The sequence below is a fragment of the Phyllobates terribilis genome, unplaced genomic scaffold (genome assembly GCF_046119375.1).
Source record: "Phyllobates terribilis strain yellow unplaced genomic scaffold, ASM4611937v1 Scaffold_1__5_contigs__length_1240528914, whole genome shotgun sequence".
In the NCBI taxonomy this organism is placed as follows: domain Eukaryota; kingdom Metazoa; phylum Chordata; class Amphibia; order Anura; family Dendrobatidae; genus Phyllobates; species Phyllobates terribilis.
The window spans coordinates 499,191,533-499,214,481 of NW_027362761.1; the positions used below are offsets into that span (position 1 = coordinate 499,191,533).

Below are 22,949 nucleotides of genomic sequence, written 5' to 3' on the forward strand. Positions count from 1 at the left end.
GATGTTTCGATCACCTCTTATTGTATTTTATTGCAATGTTGCGGCAGCCAAAAACACAATTTCCTTTCTTGTTACGCCATTTACCCATTGGATACATTTATTTTATATTTTGATAGATTGGAATTTTACAAACGCAGCGATACCAAACATGTATTTTTTTATTTTTAATTGGGAAAAAAGGGGGTGATTTGAACTTTTGTAGGTTTTTCATTTTTACTATTTTTTTTTACTGTATTTGTTAGTCCCCTTAGGGGACTTGAAGCTGCATTTGTCTGATCACTTGTGCTATACATAGCTGCGCACCAGCACTTCTATGTATAGTGACAATCCCAATCTCCTATGAGCGCCAGCTAAATGCTGGCCTTCACAGAAGTATTGTCATGACAAGCATGGAGGTCTTCAGCAGACCATCGGCTGTCATGGCAACCCATCGGCGCCCCGCAGTCACATTGCAGGTGTACTTCTGGGCATGTGAGATGACGCACCTTCCTGCCGGCGAGTGTTAAATGCCGCTGTCAGAGTTTAACAGTGGCATTTAACAGGTGAACAGCCACCGGCAGAGCTCCACTCCACCCACAGCTGGTAGAGGCACATGATGGTGTGCGAGAATGCATTAAACTCAATTTACGGCATATGTCGTGAAGGGGTTAAAGAAGAACCACAAAGCGGATTTATTCACCAAAGGTATCAATTTAATCTGTATTACAGCGCCATTACAGCCATGGCTTTGCTTTACATTACAAAATCATGCTGACAAGTTCTCTTTAACAAAAAGTTAAAATCAACAGGTTTTTTCCTGCCAACAGTTGAAAAGCCGCAAATGCTAAGTGTCTGAAGTCTAAATTATATTGATACCTTTCTGGCAATGCTATACAGTATCACCCACAAAGTGCCCCTATACAGTAGTAGTGCCTAGTTATATCCATTGCATAAAATTATGTCATCTCATGTGGAGCCCTAAATATTCTAAACACGGACATAGGAAGCAGGTCCTGGCTTAGGGGTATATCACATGTGTGCTATCTTATGACTTACCGAAGGGCCCTGATGACTTGGGCTATCAGAACCCACATACCTGATCTCACACTTGGCGCATAAAGCTATGAAGAGGCATCTGCAAAGGGTAAAACTATACTTATTAGGTCAGTTGTTGTTCATCATGCAGGAAATAAGTTTATCTGATATATTATTTGGGCACTACATTGCATATGGTGGGCATGTCAACAGAAAGTACACTGTGTGCACAATTGTTAGGCAATTTGTATTTTTGATGATGAAATTTATTATTGAACAACTACAATGCTGTAATCCAAAAGGTTAATAAACCTGAAACCTGAATATTTAAGAAAGTAAAAGTGAGGTTTTGTTTTTTCTTAGAAGAATATCTGTGTGCAGAATTATTGGGCAACTATTAGTGTGCAGAATTATTATGCAGCTAAGTAAAAATGTAAATTTTCCATCTCAATTGTTATTTTAATTTGTTAAAGTGGGAAAAATAACCAAATAACTGAAAATGTACAAAAATAAATTTCTAACATTTCAGTGACCAATATAGCCCCCCTTCTTTTCTGTAACAGTCATAATCCTTTCATCCATCTTGAAGATCAACTTTTTGGGCAGCACCAACCGCAGCCTCCACACACTGTTCAGAGAGGTGACTGTTTTCCTTCAATGTAAACCTCCTGCGTAAGAAGGGCCCACAAGTTCTCTATAGGGTTTAGGTCAAGTGATTAAGTGGCCATGTCATTATTCTTACATCTATAAGGCCATTACTGACTGCCGAGCAGTGGAGACTTCGATGCATGAGATGGAGCATTGTCCTGCATAAAAATCATGGCTTTCTTGAAAGATGCAGACTTTTTACTGTAACACTACTTGAAGAAAGTGTCTTCTACAAACTGGCAGTAGGTTTGGGAGTTGACTTTGAGTCTTTCTTCGACCTGAAAAGGTCCAACTAGCTCATCGTTGATAATACCAGCCCATAGTAGTACCCCACCTTCGCCTTGCTGGCATCTGAGTAGAAGTGGAGGTCTGTGCCCATTACTGATCGAGCAACAGACGTATCTATCTGGTCCATCAAGAGCCACTCTCATCTCATCAGTCCATAAAACCTTTGAACAATCTGTCTTCAGATATTTCTTGGCCCAGTCTTCACATTTACACTTGTGTGTCTTGTTCAGTGGTGGTCGGGTTTCCCCCTTCCTTACCTTGGCCATGTCTCTGAGCACTGAACACCTTGTACTTCTGGGCCCTCCAGGGAGGTTGCAATTCTGGAATATGACAGCACTGGAGGATGATGGCTTCCTGGTCACTTCATATTTGATTTTTCTCAAACCTTTGGCTGTTAATGTGCGTCTTTTTTCACTCAACGCATTTTTGCGATCCTGTTGACGATTTGCATCAAAACTTTTGATGGTTGTGCGATCACGCCCCAATATCTTCACAATATCAATAGTGCTTCATCCCTCTGTAAAACTCGTTACAATTTTTGACTTTTCAGAGTCAGTTAAATCTCTTTTTTGGCCCATCTTGTCTGAGGGAAAAGAAGCTGCCTAATAATTCTGCACACCTTGATAAAGGGTTTTTTATCCTTAGGCCTCACCCTCCTCATTACATATACATCACCTGATCTGCTTCATCCAATAAGCGCGGAGTTGGAAAATCTGCATAAAAATGATGATATGGTCAAATTGCTCACTTGCCTTATAATTCTGCACACAAAGTAGTACACAGATCAGAGGGCACAAATCAATCCAGGGTATCTCTGGTTACAATTGGGGTAGACAGATACGTTGATGCAAACTATGAAGGTTACAGTGAACACATAGATCAGAATTGTCTTGGATGCAACAGATTTATAAATCTTACTTTTCTGCTTTCACACTGGCTTTATTATTTTTCTGGCTCAGCCTCCCTTCGATACCTCAAGAGTGATGGCAAAATGAACTCTGTCATCTTCAGCAATATAGATCTAGCTGATGGGAAGCAGCACTCCATCCTTCTACATCTCAGTGGGCTACACCGAGGGTCCAGCACCGCTGAGCTTTACTTAGACTGTGACCAAGTGGATGCTGTCAAAGACCTGCCCCGGCCACTGTCAGGAGTCACCCTAAACACAGGATCTGTGCAGATAAGGACGCTGCAGAAAAAAGCACAGGTAAGGAAATGTAAAGTAGAAATGGTCTCCAGGACTTTTCCTATTGATATACCTATATTTGAACATCTTTTAGCCTAACATAGTAACATAGTTTGTAAAGCCGAATAAAGACTTGCATCCATCAAGTTCGACCTGTTAGTTCTGTAATTGCTAAAGTTGATCCAGAGGAGGGCAAAAACCCCAAATGAATTGGCCAATCTTCACCTGAGGAAAAATTCCCTCCCGACTCTGAAACCAGCAGTCAGAATAAATCCCTGTATCAACCTACTATTTTATTTTATTTTTAAGTATACGCTGAAATCTGCCTGGTATCTAGAAATGCATCCAGTCCCCGCTTGAACTGGTGTAGTGAATCCGACATTACCGTCTCCTCACTCAGTGAATTCCATACTCTCACTGCTCTTACCGTAAAGAACCCCTTCCTATGCTGGTGCTGAAACCTTTTCTCTTCCAGTCTTAGTGAATGCCCTCTTGTTACAATAATATCCCTCCTTTTGAACAAATCCCGGGCAAGATCTCTATACTGTCCCCTAACATATTTGTACACATTTATTATGTCCCCCCTCAACCTTCTCTTTTCCAGGCTGAATAGTCCTAGTTTTGCCAACCTCTCTGGGTATTGCAGTCCCTCCATTCCCCTTATTAATTTTGTTGCCCTCCTTTGTACCTTTTCAAGCTCGTTTATATCCTTTCTATATATTGGGGCCCATAACTGAGCACAGTATTCCAAGTGTGGTCTGACCAGTGCTTTGTACAGTGGAAGAACAATGTTCTCATCCTTTGCAGCTATACCTCTTCTGATACATCCCATTACCCTGTTTGCCCTTACAGCAGCGGCCTGACTTTGGGCACTCCAATTTAGTTTGCTATCAATCAAGAAGCCCAAGTCCTTCTCCATCTCTGAATTCCCCAATGATTTCCCATTCAGTGAGTACTGGTGACTTCCATTTTTCCTTCCCATGTGTATGACCTTACATTTCTCCTCGTTAAACCTCATTTGCCATTTAATGCTCCACCTACCCAGCTTATCCAAATCCCTCTGTAGGTCTGCACTGTCCTCTTTTGTATTAATTGTTTTACATAACTTTGTGTCATCTGCAAATATTGATATTTTACTATTTATCCCGTTGACTATGTCGTTAATAAAGATATTAAATAACATTGGGCCTAGTACAGACCCCTGTGGTACCCCACTAGTGACGCTTACCCAATCTGAGTATATTCCATTTATAACCACCCTCTGCCTTCTATCCTTTAGCCAGTTAGCTACCCACTTGCAGACATTTTCCCCCAGCCCCATCATTCTCATTTTGTATACCAACCTATTATGTGGCACGCTATCGAACGCTTTTGAGAAGTCGAGATACACGACATCCACTGGTTCCCCCTGATCTACTCGAGAGCTAACCTCCTCGTAGAAGTCAATCAGGTTTGTTTGGCAGGAGTGATTCCTCATGAATCCATGTTGGTTCGGGATTAAAAGATTATTAGCATCAAGATGCTCCGTAATTGCCTCTTTAATGAAGCTTTCGAAAATTTTGACCACAACGGACGTCAGACTCACCGGCCGATAGTTTCCGGCGTCACTTTTTGCTCCCTTTTTGAATATTGGCACTACATTCGCCTGTCGCCAATCAAGTGGTACAGACCCAGTCTCAACAGAGTCCTTAAATATAAGATATAACGGTCTGTCTATCACATTACTTAGTTCCCTTAGTACCCGTGGGTGTATGCCATCAGGTCCTGGTGATTTGTTTATTTTAATGTTACTGAGGCGTTTCTGTACCCCAGCTTGGGTTAGATTTGTCATACTTAGTGGAGGATTAAGTTTGTCACTTCTCATTTCTCCTGTTAGTTCTATTTCCTTTGTGAAAGTTGTCGAAAAAAAATTATTTAATAGATTAGCTTTATCCTCATCTTTCTCTATGATTTTGCCTTCCTCACTTTTTATCGGTCCAATATTATCCGATTTAATCCTTTTACTATTTATATACGTAAAGAACAGTTTGGGATTTGATCTACTTTCCCTAGCAATACGTCTCTCTGTTTCCTCCTTCGCTATTTTTATTTGTTTTTTACAGGTTCTCGTTTTTGCCTTGTAACACATTAGTGCCTCCTTACTGTTTTCCTGTTTTAATCTCTTGAATGCCTCTTTTTTGCTATTTAACGCCCCTTTTACTTTCTTGTTCAACCATATTGGTTTCCTCTTATTTTTGGCCCTTTTATTCCCATACGGTACATACCTCTCGCACTGAGTATTCAGAATTCTTTTGAAGGTTTCCCATTTACTATTCGTATTCCTTTGATTAAGAACTTTGTCCCAGTCAATAAGTTGAAGGCTTTCTTTCAGCTGATCAAACTTCGCCCTCCTAAAGTTTAATGTTTTTGTTGTTCCCTTATTGATAACCCTACTGAAGGGCATTTTGAAGTCGATAATATTATGATCGCTATTACCTAGGTGCCCCCCTATTTGTACCTCAGTTATTCTATCAGGCCTATTAGTCAATATTAAGTCCAACACGGCCTTCCCTCTCGTTGGTTCCTGCACTAGTTGGGAGAGATAATTATCCTTAATATTTGTCAAGAACCTTTTTCCTTTCTGAGATCTACAGGTTTCTGTTTCCCAGTCAATATCCGGGTAGTTGAAATCCCCCATTACAATCACTTCATTATGTTTTGCTACTTTGTCTATTTGTCCTAATAGCAGATTCTCATTCTCCTCTGTTATATTTGGTGGCTTATAGCAGACCCCCAGTAATATTTTATTATTATTTTTTGCCCCCTCTATCTCTACCCACATGGACTCGACCCCCTCTTCTCCCTCTCCTATATCTTCCCTTAGTCTGGGCTTTAGACATGACTTTACATATAAGCAGACTCCTCCGCCTTTCCCCTGTTTCCGGTCCCTTCTAAATAAACTATAATCTAATAAATTTACCGCCCAGTCGTAGCTATCGTCTAGCCAAGTCTCTGTTATACCTACGATGTCATACCTCATCTCCGATATAAGCGCCCGCAGCTCATCCGCCTTATTGGTCAGGCTTCTTGCATTGGTCAGCATGCAAGATAAAACTTTGGGGTTATTTAGCATCCTATTCTTCTCTAACGATCTAACTGTACTATCCCCACACCCCTCTCCACCCTCATTATATTCACTTCTCCCCTTCCCCCTTGCTTGCCTCACATCCCACCTATCTCCTTGGTTCCCCCCCCCCATCTCTAGTTTAAAAACTCCTCCAACCTATTAGCCATTTTCTTCCCCAGCACCGCTGCACCCTCCCCATTGAGGTGCAGCCCGTCCCTACGGTAGAGCCTGTAGCCGACCGCGAAGTCGGCCCAGTTCTCCATGAACCCAAACCCTTCTGCCTTGCACCAACTCTTTAGCCACTTATTCACCTCCCTAACTTCCCGTTGGCGCTCCTGTGTGGCTTGCGGGATTGGTAGTATTTCTGAGAAAACTACCTTGGAGGTCCTTGCCCTAAGCTTCCTACCTAGGTCCCTGAAATCATTTTTAAGGACCCTCCATCTACCACTCACTTTGTCATTGGTGCCGATGTGGACCATGACCGCTGGGTCTTCGCCAGCCCCACCCAGTAACCTGTCAACCCGATCCGCGATGTGCCGGACTCGAGCGCCAGGGAGGCAGCACACCGTTCGGCGATCCCGGTCTTTGTGACAGATTGCCCTGTCTGTCCCCCTAATAATAGAGTCACCCACTACCAGGACCTGTCTTGCCTGCCCTACACTTCCGCCCTCCCCCTCATTACTGGAGCATACACTCCCCCGGCGGTCAGAGGATCTGTCGTGCTCCAATAATGCCGGTTCTGAACCAGCCTTCCTATACTTCTTCCCTCTATCCCTCCTAACTGTTATCCAGCTCCCTGCCTGTTCAGCCTCTATTCACACTTGCACATCTGTAGGCTTCTTTAGGAGCCTACGTCACAGGTTCATCATAACGGGCAGAAAAAATAAAAAATGCCTTACTAGAAGCCCAGCGGACTCTATTATAGTCAGTGAGATCTATTGGGGGCTATCGGTGACCATCATATCATGATCCGTTGATAGATTGAATTCTATTTTTCTATTTATAAGATGAAACAGAAAAATGTAAAGCACCACACAAAAAAAGATTTATCTGTACTTGGTCTTTCATCTGTTTTCTAACAATATTGACCAAGATGTTAAAATACACTCCTCAACTTGAAATTGCAACACCAAGAAGGAAAAGCCGGGGAGTTACAGAAATCACAGGATGGATGGAAATGTTACTAATATGCAAATGATGAAAAAATGGAAATCTCGATTTATTGAGTATCAACTAAGCATCAGATACACACAATTACAGCTTGGCTGCTATTAATGAGGTTATTAATGGTTGTCTGAGGAATGTTTTGCTGCGCTGAATATGTTTGGACAAATCATCAAGGTCCGCTGTTGGCAGCTCCCTTTGCAATTGCCGACCTATGAAGTCCCAGATGTGTTCGAGGGAAGACAAGTCTGGAGACACTGCAGGTCATGGTAGAACATTTAGGCCACTCAGGCTGCTCACAGTAGCAGGAGCAACATGTTGCTTGCCATCGTTATGTTGAAAGTGGTTGATTGTGGCAAGACATTCCTTAGACAACCAGTAATAACCTCATTGATATCAGCCAAGGTGTGTAAGTGTGAGGATTTCTGTGTGTGGCGCTTATACTTGATATTAAATAAACTGAGATGTTTTTAAAAAAATGTCTCCCTTTTTTCAATATTTGCACATTAGTATCATGTCTATCAATACTGTGATTTTTATATTTCCGTAACTTTTCCTTCTGTGTATTGCAATTTCAATGCTGAGGAGTGTAGTACCGCTCTCAGTATTATGCATCACATCGTTTTACATGTACTCTGTTGACTGTGGCCTGGTGCACTGACCTGTCAACCATATTGATGTTACTACAGCTGGCCACCAGCGACTAGCTCTGTACTCCCAGCTTGACCCAGATGGACATATATCTGCTATAGCCAACCACAGGCCACGGCAATGAATGGCCGCAACTATTAATATGCCTCCCCCATTGCCCGGTTTTCCATCATTATTGTAAAGTTTACAGAAGGAAAGGACAAACAAGGAATGAAAAAAAGAAGAAAGAAGTACTGTTTACCGCTGGAATGGAGCTTAAGCTCCAGTTTTGCTTCTCTGTCGAAAGTGATGACGTCCCAACCACCAGTTGTCAGACTTGCGGCCAGTTAGTTGCCTCAGTAATCAGGCGACTGGTGGTCAGAACATCATCACTTCTGGTGTGATGACATCTCATTCATCAGTCTCCTGGCTGCTACAGTCGATCAGTGGACTAAGTGGAGAGGTGACTGATTGATGGGGCATCATCACTTCTGGGCCCAACGAAGATTATCTTAGCAGCAGATGGAAGCATGCTGGTGGTGAATCATTTTAAGTATTCCACTGCTCTTGAAGGACACTTTTTGTGTTTGAAGAATCCAGACACTAGATTTAATAGATTCAAAGATTTTCAGTCATATTTTCTATATGTTTTATCTGGAAATCTGTGCATTCCACTATATAAAAAAAGCAATTTTCTTCCAATATCTGTAAATTTTAGAGTTTACTTGCTCTGTAAAGTGAGATACTGTTTCTTTTATTTCCTGACCTGACAATTGTTCAATCTTATACATATACAGTATTATATATTTTAGTTGTCTCTGGAGCTTTTTTTTTTAACCAGTTACAGATCTTCCTACACGAATAACTAATATATAGCACCTGTGGTTGTATCTGCAGGATTCCATGGATGAACTGAAGTTGGTCCTGGGTGGTTCTCTCACTCAAGTAGCATCAATACAGGAGTGTTTCATGCAGCAGAGTGAACCTGGACAATATGCAGGTGGGTTTTCATAAATATGCTTTAATGCTATTCCCATCAATTATGATACAAAAAAAATAATTTGGTATTGGTAACTAAATTATATGCCCGGGAACCATAGTAAATGTACACTTGTCTGCCCCCAAACCTAAAGACAGGTGAAGAGGGATGGATGGAAGAGTAACATAACTTCATGTGATCAGCCTACACAAGGGCATGTTTGTAGTCTGTAACCATAGAGATGCAAAAGCTAAAATCCATGATAATTGCAAAATAGCTTCATTTACTTATTTCATATGTATTGGAGCAGTAAAAATTGGTTCTGGAATGTACAGCGCTGTTAGATAAGAGCAAATATATAACATATTTAGTCACATTGTAATCGAGGCAGACAAATCCCTAGATGTGGAGAAGAGTTTTGTGATGAATAATGAGTGCCGTGATCCTCTGATTAAGCGTAGAGTTATGTATTCAGGTTGGAATCACCTGATTATAATGGTATTATAAACACATTGGTCCCCCATCTTCTGTCACTAATTAGTGGGGCACCACTGGACTTTATGACCTCATTACGAGTTTCCTAGCATCACACAATAATTTTTGGGGGCTCTTTATGTTTATTTGGACTAATTGGATACCATAGTACACACAGGGCATTATGCATTTGGCCATATGCTGTCTATATTCTTCACTATTAGGACAACAGTTATACTGGATAATATAGAGAAATATATATTTAATGAAGCATTTTCTCTAGCTGTCTATAATGTGTATCGGGGGCTTAAGAGTCTTGTTAGGGCTCATGCAGATGTCGATCTCGGGCCGATCATGATCTGGCTACGGGTCTCCCAACCAGAGCATGACAGCTTCATATATTTCTATGAGGCTGTCACGCTCGAGTAAGGAGACCTGCGGCCAGACCGTGCATTGCAGTCTGTGATCAGACCGAGATCCATGGACGTCTTCATGAGCCCTAACAGGACTCTTAAGCCCCCGATACACATTAGACAGCTGATGGCCAAACGATTGTTCAGTTGACTGCTATCTCTTCCGACTTTGCTCTATACAAGAATTCTTGCCTCAGCTGTGTTCTCTATGAGACTCTTCTGGCATCATCTTATTCCCCAGAGAACAAAAAGATCAGCTGTTGGAAATCCAATGTGCCGGATCCTTCTCTTCTCGACATCTTGTCTCAGGTGGGCGTCAGGAGGCTTGTGTGCACATTAGACTGCCAACTGATCCCGCCAACATACTGTACATGGGGTTCAGCCAATTTTGATCTAACGTTTATGAGGACATTTAGTATTTGGAGTAGTTACTCTATTCACCCCAATATAGTAGTTTTTTTAAAGTCAGCACAATACCTGTCTGCTTTCCTTTCCAGCGTACTTATCAGTTCAGGTGGCTTTTTGGAATGTTCTGTCGTTCGTGTGTGTACATGTGAGGAATAACCCTATTTCTGGTCATTATATGACTTATAGCTAGCAGTTTTAACAGTTTTCCCTTTCCAGTGGGTTTGTTCATCTTTTTTTATATCTTGTATTGTAGTTGAATGTGCAAAGAAAATGACTGAGAATTTCTTTGTTCTATTTAATGCTTGATTTAGAAGCCCTTTGGGATATCACTTCTGTAAGAAACGTTCCTGTAGAAATTTTAGCACACCTTTATTATTTTCCCTTATACTATTGATTAATAGGAAAAAAATTCAACAGATCGTTAGTCTTTAACCCTATAATATACCTGTAACATATAGATATGTTTTGTGTAGGGGATGTCAGCAGGCAGCTCTTGGGTCAAATCTCTCAGCTCAACCAACTACTTGGAGAACTCAGGGATGTTGTAAGACAACAGGTAAATCTGATGAATTAGTAATGTTTAAATGGGTTGTCTGGGTTTGGCACAAAAGTCTGCAGTCACTCTATGTGACTGCAGACTTGTGAATCCTCACAGCGCACAATGTTGAGATTCTCCAGTGCCGTCACCGTGAGTGCCGAGCGGACAGTCATGTAACCACAAGTATGTTATATGCATACTCCCAGCCACATTCGGACTAGACATGCACAGCCTTGCTCAGTACAAGTGAATTGGGCGAGGCCAGACATGACTAGTCGGAATGTGGCTGGAAGTATGCATATCACATACTTGTGATCGTATGACAGCCTGGTGTTGTTGCTGCGTGCTGTGAGGATTCCCATTTCTGCAGTCACATAGAGTGACGGCAGATTTTTGTGCCAAACCTGGACAACTCTTTAAAGATAAAATGAAAACTGTAATAAAGATGATATTCTGAAATTATAAAGCCATATCCATAAGACATAACATAAATCCTATATATACAACTGGTAAAATGGAAACTGTTTAGATGTTTTCTTTATATTTTAAAGGTGAAAGAGACCATGTTTTTGAGGAACACAGTCTCAGAATGTCAGGCTTGTGGTAAGTACATTTGGAGTAATAAAATATACAGTAAAAGCTCACCTCAAGGTTATGTTCACACAACATTTTTTTTCAGGCAGTTTTGGGTAGGTCGTCTACGAAAACTGCCAGAAAAAATGCTCTGACAAACGCTCATGAGAATAATTGCTACATGAAAACAACTTGCTTTGCATATGTTCCGGCTTTTCAGCATCTTTTAGCCACTCCAAGCGGTTAAAAGAAGAGAGCATACCATTCTTCAGGCATTTTCTGCTTGAAACACGCTCAATAATTTACAACAGAGGCCAATGGGAAGGCTCATAAGACACCCAAAAAACTCCCATGTGTTTTTTTGAGCAGTTTCTCAGCGTTTTTACTCTGGCATCTTCTTTGTTGTTTAATTAAATCAAAAAATGCACAGAAAACGATGCCCATGAAATGTTGGGAAAAAAACGCCTTTGGAATAAAATGTCCTAAAAGTACACGGGAAAGGATCAAAAAAGTGCTAAAAAAAATGTTTCAGGTTTACAAAACTCCTAGGGAAGTGGTAATTCCTGAAGCCTTCTGCTTTAAAAATGGATGTTTTTGGCCTTCTGAAAAAGGCACTGTGTGCACACACTCTAAGGGATTTTCCCATTTACCACTTCTAAACATTTTTTTTCACATTTTTGCGTCTTTTCTATTTTTACTATTTGTTACAACATACTTTTTTCTTCCAATGAAGGTTTAACTCCAGACTATCCATACCCAACACCAGCTCCGAAACCTCCACAACCTACTATACCTCCAAAGCCACGATGTGATGCAACATCATGTTTCCGGGGTGTGAAATGCACAGAGACAGGAAGTGGGTTTCAGTGCGGACCGTGTCCTGAAGGTTACACTGGCAATGGTGTCATTTGTACTGATATAGATGAGGTATGAAATCTGCGATAAATCCTGCAATGATTGCTTAAAGGGATTGTCCAAAACTTTTACATTGATGGCCTATACTTAGTATAGGCCATCAATATCTGAACGGCGGGGGTGCAACACGCGTGCAATCAGCTGTTCCCGGTGCTCAGTTTCAGAGCTGCACTGCATAGCTGTGCCAGCTGCATAGTGGCCGTGACCAGGTACTGCATGGTCACGCCTTATTCAAAATCAATAGGTGGCAATAGATGTGCAGTACCCGGCTGTGACCACTATACTGTTGATGGAGCTGTACAGCTTCACAGCTGAGTACTTATGTCTGGTGCCGGTTGTCGCATTCCCACCAATCAGACATTGATGGCATATCCTAAGGTAATGGTCATCAATGTAAAAGTCATGGACAGCCCTTTTAATTAAAGTATAGAGAAAAGTTCTTGCATTTACATTATCAGTTTCAAGATTTCGGCTTGTTCCCAATGATTGAAAATAATATTGTTTACCTTCAGGGGCAGAAAGTCTTTCCTGATTGTGTCCTGCTGACACAGGTACACAACTTGTTGCAAAAATAAACCCTTATTTCTTGAGTAATTCACATATCGATACAGAATTAATAGTTTCCAGCCTTTATAATTTAATATTTCCGTTATCTGGTGGCCAACAGAGATCTTGAAATAGAAAGGAACTGAAAAGCACAAATTACAGTTGAACCTCCCCAAAAAAAACATTTTTTGAGAAGAACCCTGCTTTGTCTAGACCAGATATTCAGGGCCAGCATATATTATCCCCCCTGGCTCTCTCCTTTGAGAAGACCACTTCTCTATGTTTTTAATTTAAATGTTGGTCCTTGTCTCAAAGAGGTTTCACCATATATTACAAAGGTCTAGAACACTTCATCAGCCCCTTGGTCACAAGAGTTTGGCTGACCACTATGCTGTCATTTTGTAAAATGAGATAAAATAGGATCAAAGCTATGAAGAAAGAAGAAAATAAAGAGGAATTCCTGGGATATTTTTTTCTATTTTGTATGCATTTTCTGTGTTTTGTGTATCCAACATTTTGGTGTCTTTACAGTATAATATGTAATTGCCCTTTGTCATTAATTTATTTTCCTTAATGTTCCAGTGTCGACAGAACCCTTGCTTCCCTGGAGTTCGATGCATAAACACCATGCCAGGTTTTAGGTGTGAGGCGTGCCCCCCTGGGTACACAGGACCAGTGATACAAGGTGTTGGAATTGCTTATGCCAAGCAGAATAAACAGGTAAGTGCATCTCCCAACACACATAAGGTAGACACCAGTTTAAAGACAGCCTATCTCATATCTGCTGACAGGGCTATATCGGTGATGGAGAGAGGATCAAGCATAGCTGCAGTATGTTCATGGTTATGGAGGTTGCATGACCGAAGCACCTAATTTTCACTCCCCCATAGGCTGCTGTTGTAAGTGCCCAGTGTGCGGGTCCTTCAGTGTCCTGAAAACTCAGCACTGAACCCTCCTCATCCTCTCCTCTACTCTGTGTGATGGATGTGGCATGAACCATCACTTAAAAAGAGGGGAGGGATTTGGGAGCGTTCAGTAATATGACCCCTTTTGAAGGCGCCTTAATGGTTGGAGTAACTATGGCTCTGTAAGAAGCCAAAGGGACTCCATTTGTATCTGTATAGACTATAGGTATGTGACTCCACTGCAACTACTTCTAAAAATTGTGAACCTTCAGCCATTTTGGAAACTGGGGATGCAGGACTGCCCTGTATTAGTTCACATGCACATGTCCATAAAGAAGCCCCTGTGAACATGTAACGTTGCTCGGGGAAGTAGCTATGGGTGAGGTATTCGTCTCTTGTGGCCTGGTATGTTACATGAAAGTAGAGGTCCTGGCTGGATGTGTGGACCTGTGATGTGAGGCCGCTACGCCCTTGCCGGCCACATGTAACCGATGTTGTTGGTTTTCCAGGACCAGGTGTTGGACAGTACAATGAGGGAGACCACCATTTAAAAACTAATTTATTACTGAATGGGAACTTGGTAGTAAATATATACAGGAGATAGCAGATACACAGTCTTTTGAATGTTTCCTTCAGAGCATTTTCCACACACTTTCAATTCCTTCCTCTTAACTCTCTTTACTTGTCTTCTGCAATCACTGTTCCTCCTACTTCACCACAACCCAGCTCGACACTACAGTTCTGTTTAGGAAGAGTCCTTAACTCAACCCACGGTTCCACGTTTACATTCCCCTTAGGGAAGCTATGCTGCCAGAATGGCCAATACTTATCTTCTCTAATGCTGACACTCTGGAACTCCCGCCTGGGGCACTCTATTCATCTCACATACTCAGTCCTGTCTAGGCCCGGTACCTCTTGGCATTATAAACTCTGGGCCTTTCTGCTAGGCATCCTCTCCCAGAATCCGTCTACAGAAAATGACTTTGTCTCTCAGTCACTTCTGCTCTGGGTCTCGCTATATCTTCCTTTTGGTCTCCTCTCACTTAGGGACGCCCAAGAATGTGACACTACTCACATTGGACCTTAGGTACTTTCTCTATGTACTCCAGGCTCTATCTAACTCACTACCAGGAAACTGTCACTTTCCCTTCAGCCTACCCCCTCCCAGTCTGGGTTAGTCCCAAACATTAACTCTCACTATCCCTACTGTCAAACTACACACATTATCACCATCATTAACACAAGTCACAATTCATATTATACATCACAGTTCACATTACACATTACAATAACATTTGTTTCTTCAAGGAGGAACGTGGGCAATATGTCCATCTCCTTACAAACAGGTAAATGCATTATGCAGCAGAAATGGTTAAAAAAGAACAGTAAACTATATTCCTCTTCCCACTAATATCACACCTCACTATGGCTCAGTACAAGTAAATGACTTTTTCAGAACCCAATTTACCCAATTGCCAAAAAGATCTGTGGATATTTTAGGACTTGCTGAGCATTTTCAAACTCGCTGCATTGTCCATGGCAGAAAGGAGGTGGAATTGCCAAAAGGTCACTCCATTGGCATCCTAAATGGGGTATTCTCAAGTTTAAAGGTTATTGCTGATCTTGACTGGTCTTCTCTATGAATGATTGGAGGGGCAGTTTGGATAATTTGCCTCCACTCTATTCACACGGTGGTCTCGGCAGTCACATCTCCAGTAAATGGGAAGTTATCCCCTATTCAATTAATAGAGAATAAATTCCAAACTTAAGAATACCCCATAGAGGTGTGTGGAATCCTACTGATACATTTAGTATATCTGTACATGTGGTAAAAATGGAATGTGAACACTGCCCAAAATTTTCAGGGATCTAAGAAGTTGTAGAGCATGGAACAGGAATAAGAACTGGAAAGTCAAATTATGCATAAATTTATTTTAATTGTTATGACAAGGTATTTTTTTTTATCAGTGGAACAAATTTCACAAATGATCTATATTTTATGAAGCTTAGTTTATTTTGCTACTCATTTAGGTCTCAATACCAAGGTCAGTGTATAAGAACATTTTGCCCTCTACATTGTAGCAGACACAAATACATACTGAAAAATATTTGACCTTCTACAGGAAAAATACACAGTGTGAACGATTATTTTTAAATTGATGGGAAAACCAAAGTATATGATAATATTTGTGAGAGGAAACTAATACATTGACGACATGGAGCAGAACTTGTGGTTGCAACATTGAGAAGTTTGCAGGAAAGCAAGCAGACATGACACATGGCGATCATTTGATTGCATTACCTGAGGCTGGCTTCCTGTATAGAAAATGACTAGACTGAGGAAGAATTGTCTGTCCTGCCTAGGTGGAAGCAATGGGTCATTTGTATGATTTTAAGATGAGAACTGGAGACTGACGAGTCATTTGGCTAATTTTGGTTTTGCAGACTGATCCATTGTTGCATATTATGTCCTTGGATCCCATGAATTTGGAGCATAATATGTTCCTTTTCTCCCCCACTTGATATTACGGGTGAGAGTGTCTCCTGTGCGTAGGGTGGTCACCTGGTCAGTAAGCCACTGGCCCATTCAAAATTTAGACTGGATGGCCAGTATCAGTAAAAGCATTTTTTATTGATCCCTATAAAAGGATCTTAGAAAAGCACCAATTTACTTGTGTAAATGGGTTTTGCTATGGGCAGTAATTTGCCAGTGTAAGCCCTCCTTTACTATGAGTTGTTTTATTGTGTCTGGATTTCCCAGATAAAAGTGGCAAATCAAATGCTCTTTTTACCTGTGTTGGGATAAAGTTACATAAAAAAAGACAAAAAAAATGTGATACCAAACTATCACTTAAGTAAACTTGGCTGATAATTTTACATAGAAAAGGAACCAACTTTACTTGTGTCCCTTCATGGGGCCATTAATAGTATAAAATTCTTAGGGCACCATAGCAGCTCTGGACCTCACAACTAAATTGTGGTAACACAACAGCTGCGAATCACATGAAAAGATGGAAAGTAGTGTAATTTATCAGATTTTCTGCATAATGAGAACCCGTATACATATCTGATTAGCGCAGAGATCACAGTTCTAACTTGTATTGAAATTGTTTTCCATTTTGGGGGCCTTTCTGTGTCCACTGGGTTGGGTTTTAAAATGGAGATCGATTTGGTCAATTTCATTCTCTCAGAAACTTTTAAAAGAATTTCTATGTCCGTTAACGGCACAGATAAATTTGTGTAGTTTTCTTCTTGGTTATTAAATTGGGTCCACACTGTTTCCCATTCATGCCAATGCACAGGGACATACTGGCGGTTTAGGGGCATGTGGGGACCAGTCAGGTTCCCTTTAACCTGTTAACTATCCTGTCTATACGAAGTAAAAGATGAAATCTCCAGCGTGCTTTGCTGCACTAGAGTTGTGGGTCTGAATCCCACTAAGGACAACATCTGCAAGGAGTATGTATCTGACTTCTCCCTGTGTTTGCATGGGTTTCCTCCGGATTCTCCGGTTTCCTCCTCACACTCCAAAGACAAAATGATAGGGAATATAGATTGTGAGTCCCAATATGAACAGTGATGACAGTAATGACAATGCCTGTAAAACACTGTGAAATTTTATGGAAAAAGCAGGCATGATAAATAAAATAAAACATCCATTTGGTTCTTTTGTTTTCCTTCTGTAGCTTTGCAATTTTAATATATTACAACATATTTAATTCCTCTAAGTTAATGTGAATTTTTTTATGCTTCCATAAAGATCTGCCTTGATATCAATGAATGCGAAAATGGAAGAAATGGCGGATGTGTTGCTAACTCCATTTGCACAAATACCATGGTAAGTAGCCTCGATATCTGCACCGTGATCGATATCTGCACCTATAGAAGATGGGGAGATTTATGAAAACTCTCTAAACGAAAAGTCTGTTTGTTGCCCATAGGAACAATCAGGGTTGCAAAGTTGATTATATATTTTTTCAGGAGAACTTGTCCAAAAATTACAACCAAACGTGTTAGACAGACTCATTGGGAAAGCATTAGGTTACGTTCACACGTTGCTTTTTTGCTGCTACTTTTTTTCTGCAGCCAAAACATGATCTCTTGGCAGTGAAAAAAAGCTGCAGCCAAAGTGCAGGTGTTGCTGCTTTTTTTCTGCTTTTCTTGCTGTGTTTATTTTGCTGTTTTTCAAGATCTCAAAGTTCAGCTTTACTTCCACCTTGCAAGCATGAACAATACAGGGGTTAGGCCACTAATACTAGACGTATGTCAAACCATAAAACATTTTTGGAAAAAAGGGCAGTTTGATCAAATTATTTAGAGGAAAAAAAGTTTATGTCTGAAAAAATTGTGACTATTCTGAACTAAAAATCTGGATTCATGTATGAAGTGAAGCAGTGAACTAAGGTTATAGGAGTTCATTAAAAAATGCACACTTACAAACGTAAAAACAACAGGGGGAAATTGAATTGATCAGGCATTGTCTACTTAACACATATTATTAAATGGTACTAGCTACTGAACCCGTTCTACGCCCGGGTGGCCAGCATTTATATTGGTATATGGCCTCCATCTTGTCATGTGCTGCTTCCATCCTGCGCCCTAATCTTGTCATGTGCTGCTCCCATCCTGCGCCCCCATCCTGTCATGTGCTGCTCCCATCCTGCGCCCCCATCCTGTCATGTGCTGCTCCCATCCTGTGCCCCCATCCTGTTATGTGCTGATCCCATCCTGCGCCCCCATCCTGTCATGTGCTGATCCCATCCTGTGCCCCCATCCTGTCATGTGCTGCTCCCATCCTGTGCCCCCATCCTGTCATGTGCTGCTCCCATCCTGCGCCCCCATCCTGTCATGTGCTGCTCCCATCCTGCGCCCCCATCCTGTAATGTGCTGCTCCCATCCTGTGCTCCCATCCTGTCATGTGCTGCTTCCATCCTGTGCCCCCATCCTGTAATGTGCTGCTCGCATCCTGTGCCCCCATCCTGTCATGTGCTGCTCCCATCCTGCGCCCCCATCCTGTCATGTGCTGCTTCCATCCTGTGCCCCCATCCTGTCATGTGCTGCTCCCATCCTGTGCCCCCATCCTCTCATGTGCTGCTCCCATCCTGTGCCCCCATCCTGTCATGTGCTGCTCCCATCCTGCGCCCCCATCCTGTCATGTGCTGCTCCCATCCTGTGCCCCCATCCTGTCATGTGCTGCTCCCATCCTGTGCCCCCATCCTGTCATGTGCTGCTCCCATCCTGTGCCCCCTTCCTGTCATGTGCTGCTCCCATCCTGCGCCCCCATCCTGTAATGTGCTGCTCCCATCCTGTGCCCCCATCCTGTCATGTGCTGCTCCCATCCTGCGCCCCCATCCTGTCATGTGCTGCTTCCATCCTGTGCCCCCATCCTGTCATGTGCTGCTCCCATCCTGTGCCCCCTTCCTGTCATGTGCTGCTCCCATCCTGCGCCCCCATCCTGTAATGTGCTGCTCCCATCCTGTGCCCCCATCCTGTCATGTGCTGCTCCCATCCTGTGCCCCCATCCTGTCATGTGCTGCTCCCATCCTGCGCCCCCATCCTGTCATGTGCTGCTGCCATCCTGCTCCCCCATCCTGTCATGTGCTGCTCCCATCCTGCACCCCCATCCTGTCATGTGCTGCTCCCATCCTGCGCCCCCATCCTGTCATGCAGGGGCGTACATAGGATTCATGGGGCCCCAGAGCAGTTCAAATTGCCCCCCCACCCAAAACAAAAAATGTAAATAATTGTCAGGGTCACAGAAGAGCAGATCACACAACCTTCCAGCCTTTACATAGTAATTTTCCTCCTGCTGACGTCCTATGCCCCTCTTTCATTGTCCCATAAAATGTGATACCAACAAAAGTGTCCCCCCAAACACAGTATGATACCCCCATGGTGAATTCTTCCACATGCGCAGTATAATGACCCTACTGTACCTCACCTCACCTCCCAGGGCAAAGTTTGCTGACCCCAACACAGTATGATCCCCCAATTGTGAGCCCTAGAGCTAGAGAGGATGATAGGTAATAAGGGAGGGTGTTATACATAATAAAAGATGAAACTATATAACTAAGGACGGCGCTACACATAATAAGCGAGTACACTATATGCTAAGGGCGTATGCTATGCATAATAAGTGAGTACACTATGTACTAAGGGACTGTGCTATATATAATACAGCTACATTCCTGCATCTGTGTGCAGTGTCAGTGTGCTGCCCTGTTTTACAGACGCATTGAGCATGTCCTATTCTAATCCTCAAAATCGGATCAGAACAGGACGTTCTCTGACCCTCACAGATCTCATTCTCAGATCTGTGATTTTCATGGATGTGTGAATGAATCTATAAAACTCTACAAATCCGTGGACCATCCGATAAAAAAATCTGACATTTCACACAAATGTGAGAATGCAGCCTAAGGGATTTTACATGTAACATTATCACTCCAAGTCATACAGCGCAGATACAGAATAATATTTACATCCAGGCACTTACCGCTGACGTCTCGTCTGATCAGAGTCGGTTTCTGCTGCTTCTTCTCCATCTGGTCAGACCTTCATGTCGACATCTCCCAGCCACGACTCGTCTTGTCATGATGATCTCCAGCCTAGATAATAACAAGGTCACATATATTGTATATATACATGTGTCTCCCCCGCACTGCTCCCCTGAATACAGATCTGTGACCCCCCATTAATATACTATTAGCCACTTAGTAATCAAAATATAAAGTGATAAGCCGCACTGTGCCCTCCATTAACTATAATCTCCACCTGCCAATAATATAAATTATTTAGTCTCTGTGACTCTCCCCAATTAACTGTAAGGCTATGTGCACACGGAAAATATGCACGCACCCCCATCATTGCTCTGTCCCAGCACCTCCATCATTGCTCTCTCCCAACACCCTCGTCATTGCTATGTCCCAGCACCTCCCGTTATTGCTCTCTACCAGCACCCCCAACATTGCTCTGTCCCAGCACCCCTGTCATTGCTCTCCCAGCACCCTCGTAATTGCTCTCTCCCAGCACCCCTGTCATTCCTGTCTCCCAGCACCCGCGTCATTGCTCTCTCCCTGCACCCCCGTCATTGTTGTCTCTCTGCACCCCGTCATTGTTGTCTCCCACCACCCCCGTCATTGCCCTCTCCGAGCACCCCCATCATTGCTCTGTCCCAGCACCACTATCATTGCTCTCTCCCAGCACCCCCATCATTGCTCTCTCCCAGCACCCCCATTATTGCTCTCTCCCAGCACCCCCATCATTGCTCTCTCCCAGCACCCCGTCATTGCTCTCTCCCTGCACCCCCGTCATTGCTCTCTCCCTGCACCCCCGTCATTGCTCTTTCCCAGCACCCTCGTCATTACTCTCCCAGCACCTCCATCATTGCTCTCTCCCAGCAACCCGTCATTGCTCTCCCCATCCCCGTCATTGGTCTACTAATCCCCATCATTGCTCTCCCCGCCCCATCAGCCCCATCACTGCTCTTCCCAGCCCCACCATTGCTTTCCCCAGACCCATCAGCGCTCTCCCCAGCCCCATCAGCCCCACTATTGCTCTCTCCAGCCCAATCAGCCCCATTATTGCTCTCTCCAGCGTTTCAGTAAAAAAAAAAAAAAAAACACTTACCTCTCTGCCAGTTTCCCCGCAAGCTGCAGTATCACTGCTCTTCCCAGCCCCACCATTGCTCTCCCCAGACCCATCAGCGCTCTCCCCAGCCCCATCAGCCCCACGATTGCTCTCCCCAGCCCCATCAGCCCCACCATTGCTCTCTCCAGCCCCATCAGCCCCATTATTACTCTCTCCAGCACCATCAGCCCCATTATTGCTCTCCCCAGCGTTTCAGTAAAAAAAAACAAAAAAAAAACACTTCCCTCTCTGCCCGTTCCCCCGCAGGCCGCAGCATCCTTGTTGTCTGCAATTTCCTCCCTCACACAGGCCCGCGCTGCATGATGACGTCATCAAGCCTGTGTGAGGGAGGAAGCGGCAGGTCGGAAGCAGAGGACGGATCTCTGCAGCTCCGCTGCCATTCTGTCCTGTCAGCAGCGAAGAAGGGATCGCTCCCTGCCCGCCACGAGCAGGGAGACACTGCATCGGCGGGCCCCCCGGCGCAGCTGCACCAGCAGTGGTATGTCCGCCCCTGGACTGCTATGGGCCCCCCCAGCTCACGGGCCCCATAGCAGTCGCATGGTCTGCCGCCATTGGCGGTACGCCACTGCTGTCATGTGCTGCTCCCATCCTGCGCCCCCATCCTGTCATGTGCTGCTGCCATCCTGCTCCCCCATCCTGGTGTGTGCTGCTCACATCCTGCGCCCCCATTCTGTCATGTGCTGCTCCCATCCTATTCAGTAGAAAGTGGCTGGATTGCTCTGCTGACGTATTTTAGATATATATATATATATATATATATATATATATATATATATATACAGTACAGACCAAAAGTTTGGACACACCTTCTCATTTAAAGATTTTTCTGTATTTTCATGACTATGAAAATTGTACATTCACACTGAAGGCATCAAAACTATGAATTAACACATGTGGAATTATATGCTTAACAAAAAAGTGTGAAACAGCTGAAAATATGTCTTATATTCTAGGTTCTTCAAAGTAGCCACCTTTTGCTTTGATGACTGCTTTGCACACTCTTGGCATTCTCTTGATGAGCTTCAAGAGGTAGTCACCGGAAATGGTTTTCACTTCACAGGTGTCCCCTGTCAGGTTTAATAAGTGGGATTTCTCACCTTATAAATGGGGTTGGGACCATCAGTTATGTTGTGCAGAAGTCTGGTGGATACACAGCTGATAGTCCTACTGAATAGACTGTTAGAATTTGTATTATGGCAAGAGAAAAGCAGCTAAGTAAAGAAAAACGAGTGGCCATCATTACTTTAAGAAATGAAGGTCAGTCAGTCCGAAAAATTAGGAAAACTTTGAAAGTGTCCCCAAGTGCAGTTGCAAAAACCATCAAGCGCTACAAAGAAACTGGCTCACATGAGGACCGCCCCAGGAAAGGAAGACCAAGAGTCACCTCTGCTTCTGAGGATAAGTTTATCCGAGTCACCAGCCTCAGAAATCGCAGGTTAACAGCAGCTCAGATTAGAGACCAGGTCAATGCCACACAGAGTTCTAGCAGCAGACACATCTTTTCAACAACTG

General features: G+C 43.1%; 1 protein-coding gene across 1 annotated transcript in view; it reads left to right on the plus strand.

Moving 5' to 3' along the window:
- THBS4 (thrombospondin 4) overlaps nt 1–22,949 on the plus strand; it is a 93,180-nt gene that overhangs the window by 21,665 nt on the left and 48,566 nt on the right. The window contains exons 3-9 of the mRNA XM_073680194.1: nt 2,910–3,157; nt 8,934–9,036; nt 10,784–10,866; nt 11,400–11,451; nt 12,155–12,348; nt 13,465–13,602; nt 17,548–17,625. Coding sequence (XP_073536295.1) covers nt 2,910–3,157; nt 8,934–9,036; nt 10,784–10,866; nt 11,400–11,451; nt 12,155–12,348; nt 13,465–13,602; nt 17,548–17,625 — 896 coding nt within the window. The remainder of the gene's footprint in view (nt 1–2,909; nt 3,158–8,933; nt 9,037–10,783; nt 10,867–11,399; nt 11,452–12,154; nt 12,349–13,464; nt 13,603–17,547; nt 17,626–22,949) is intronic.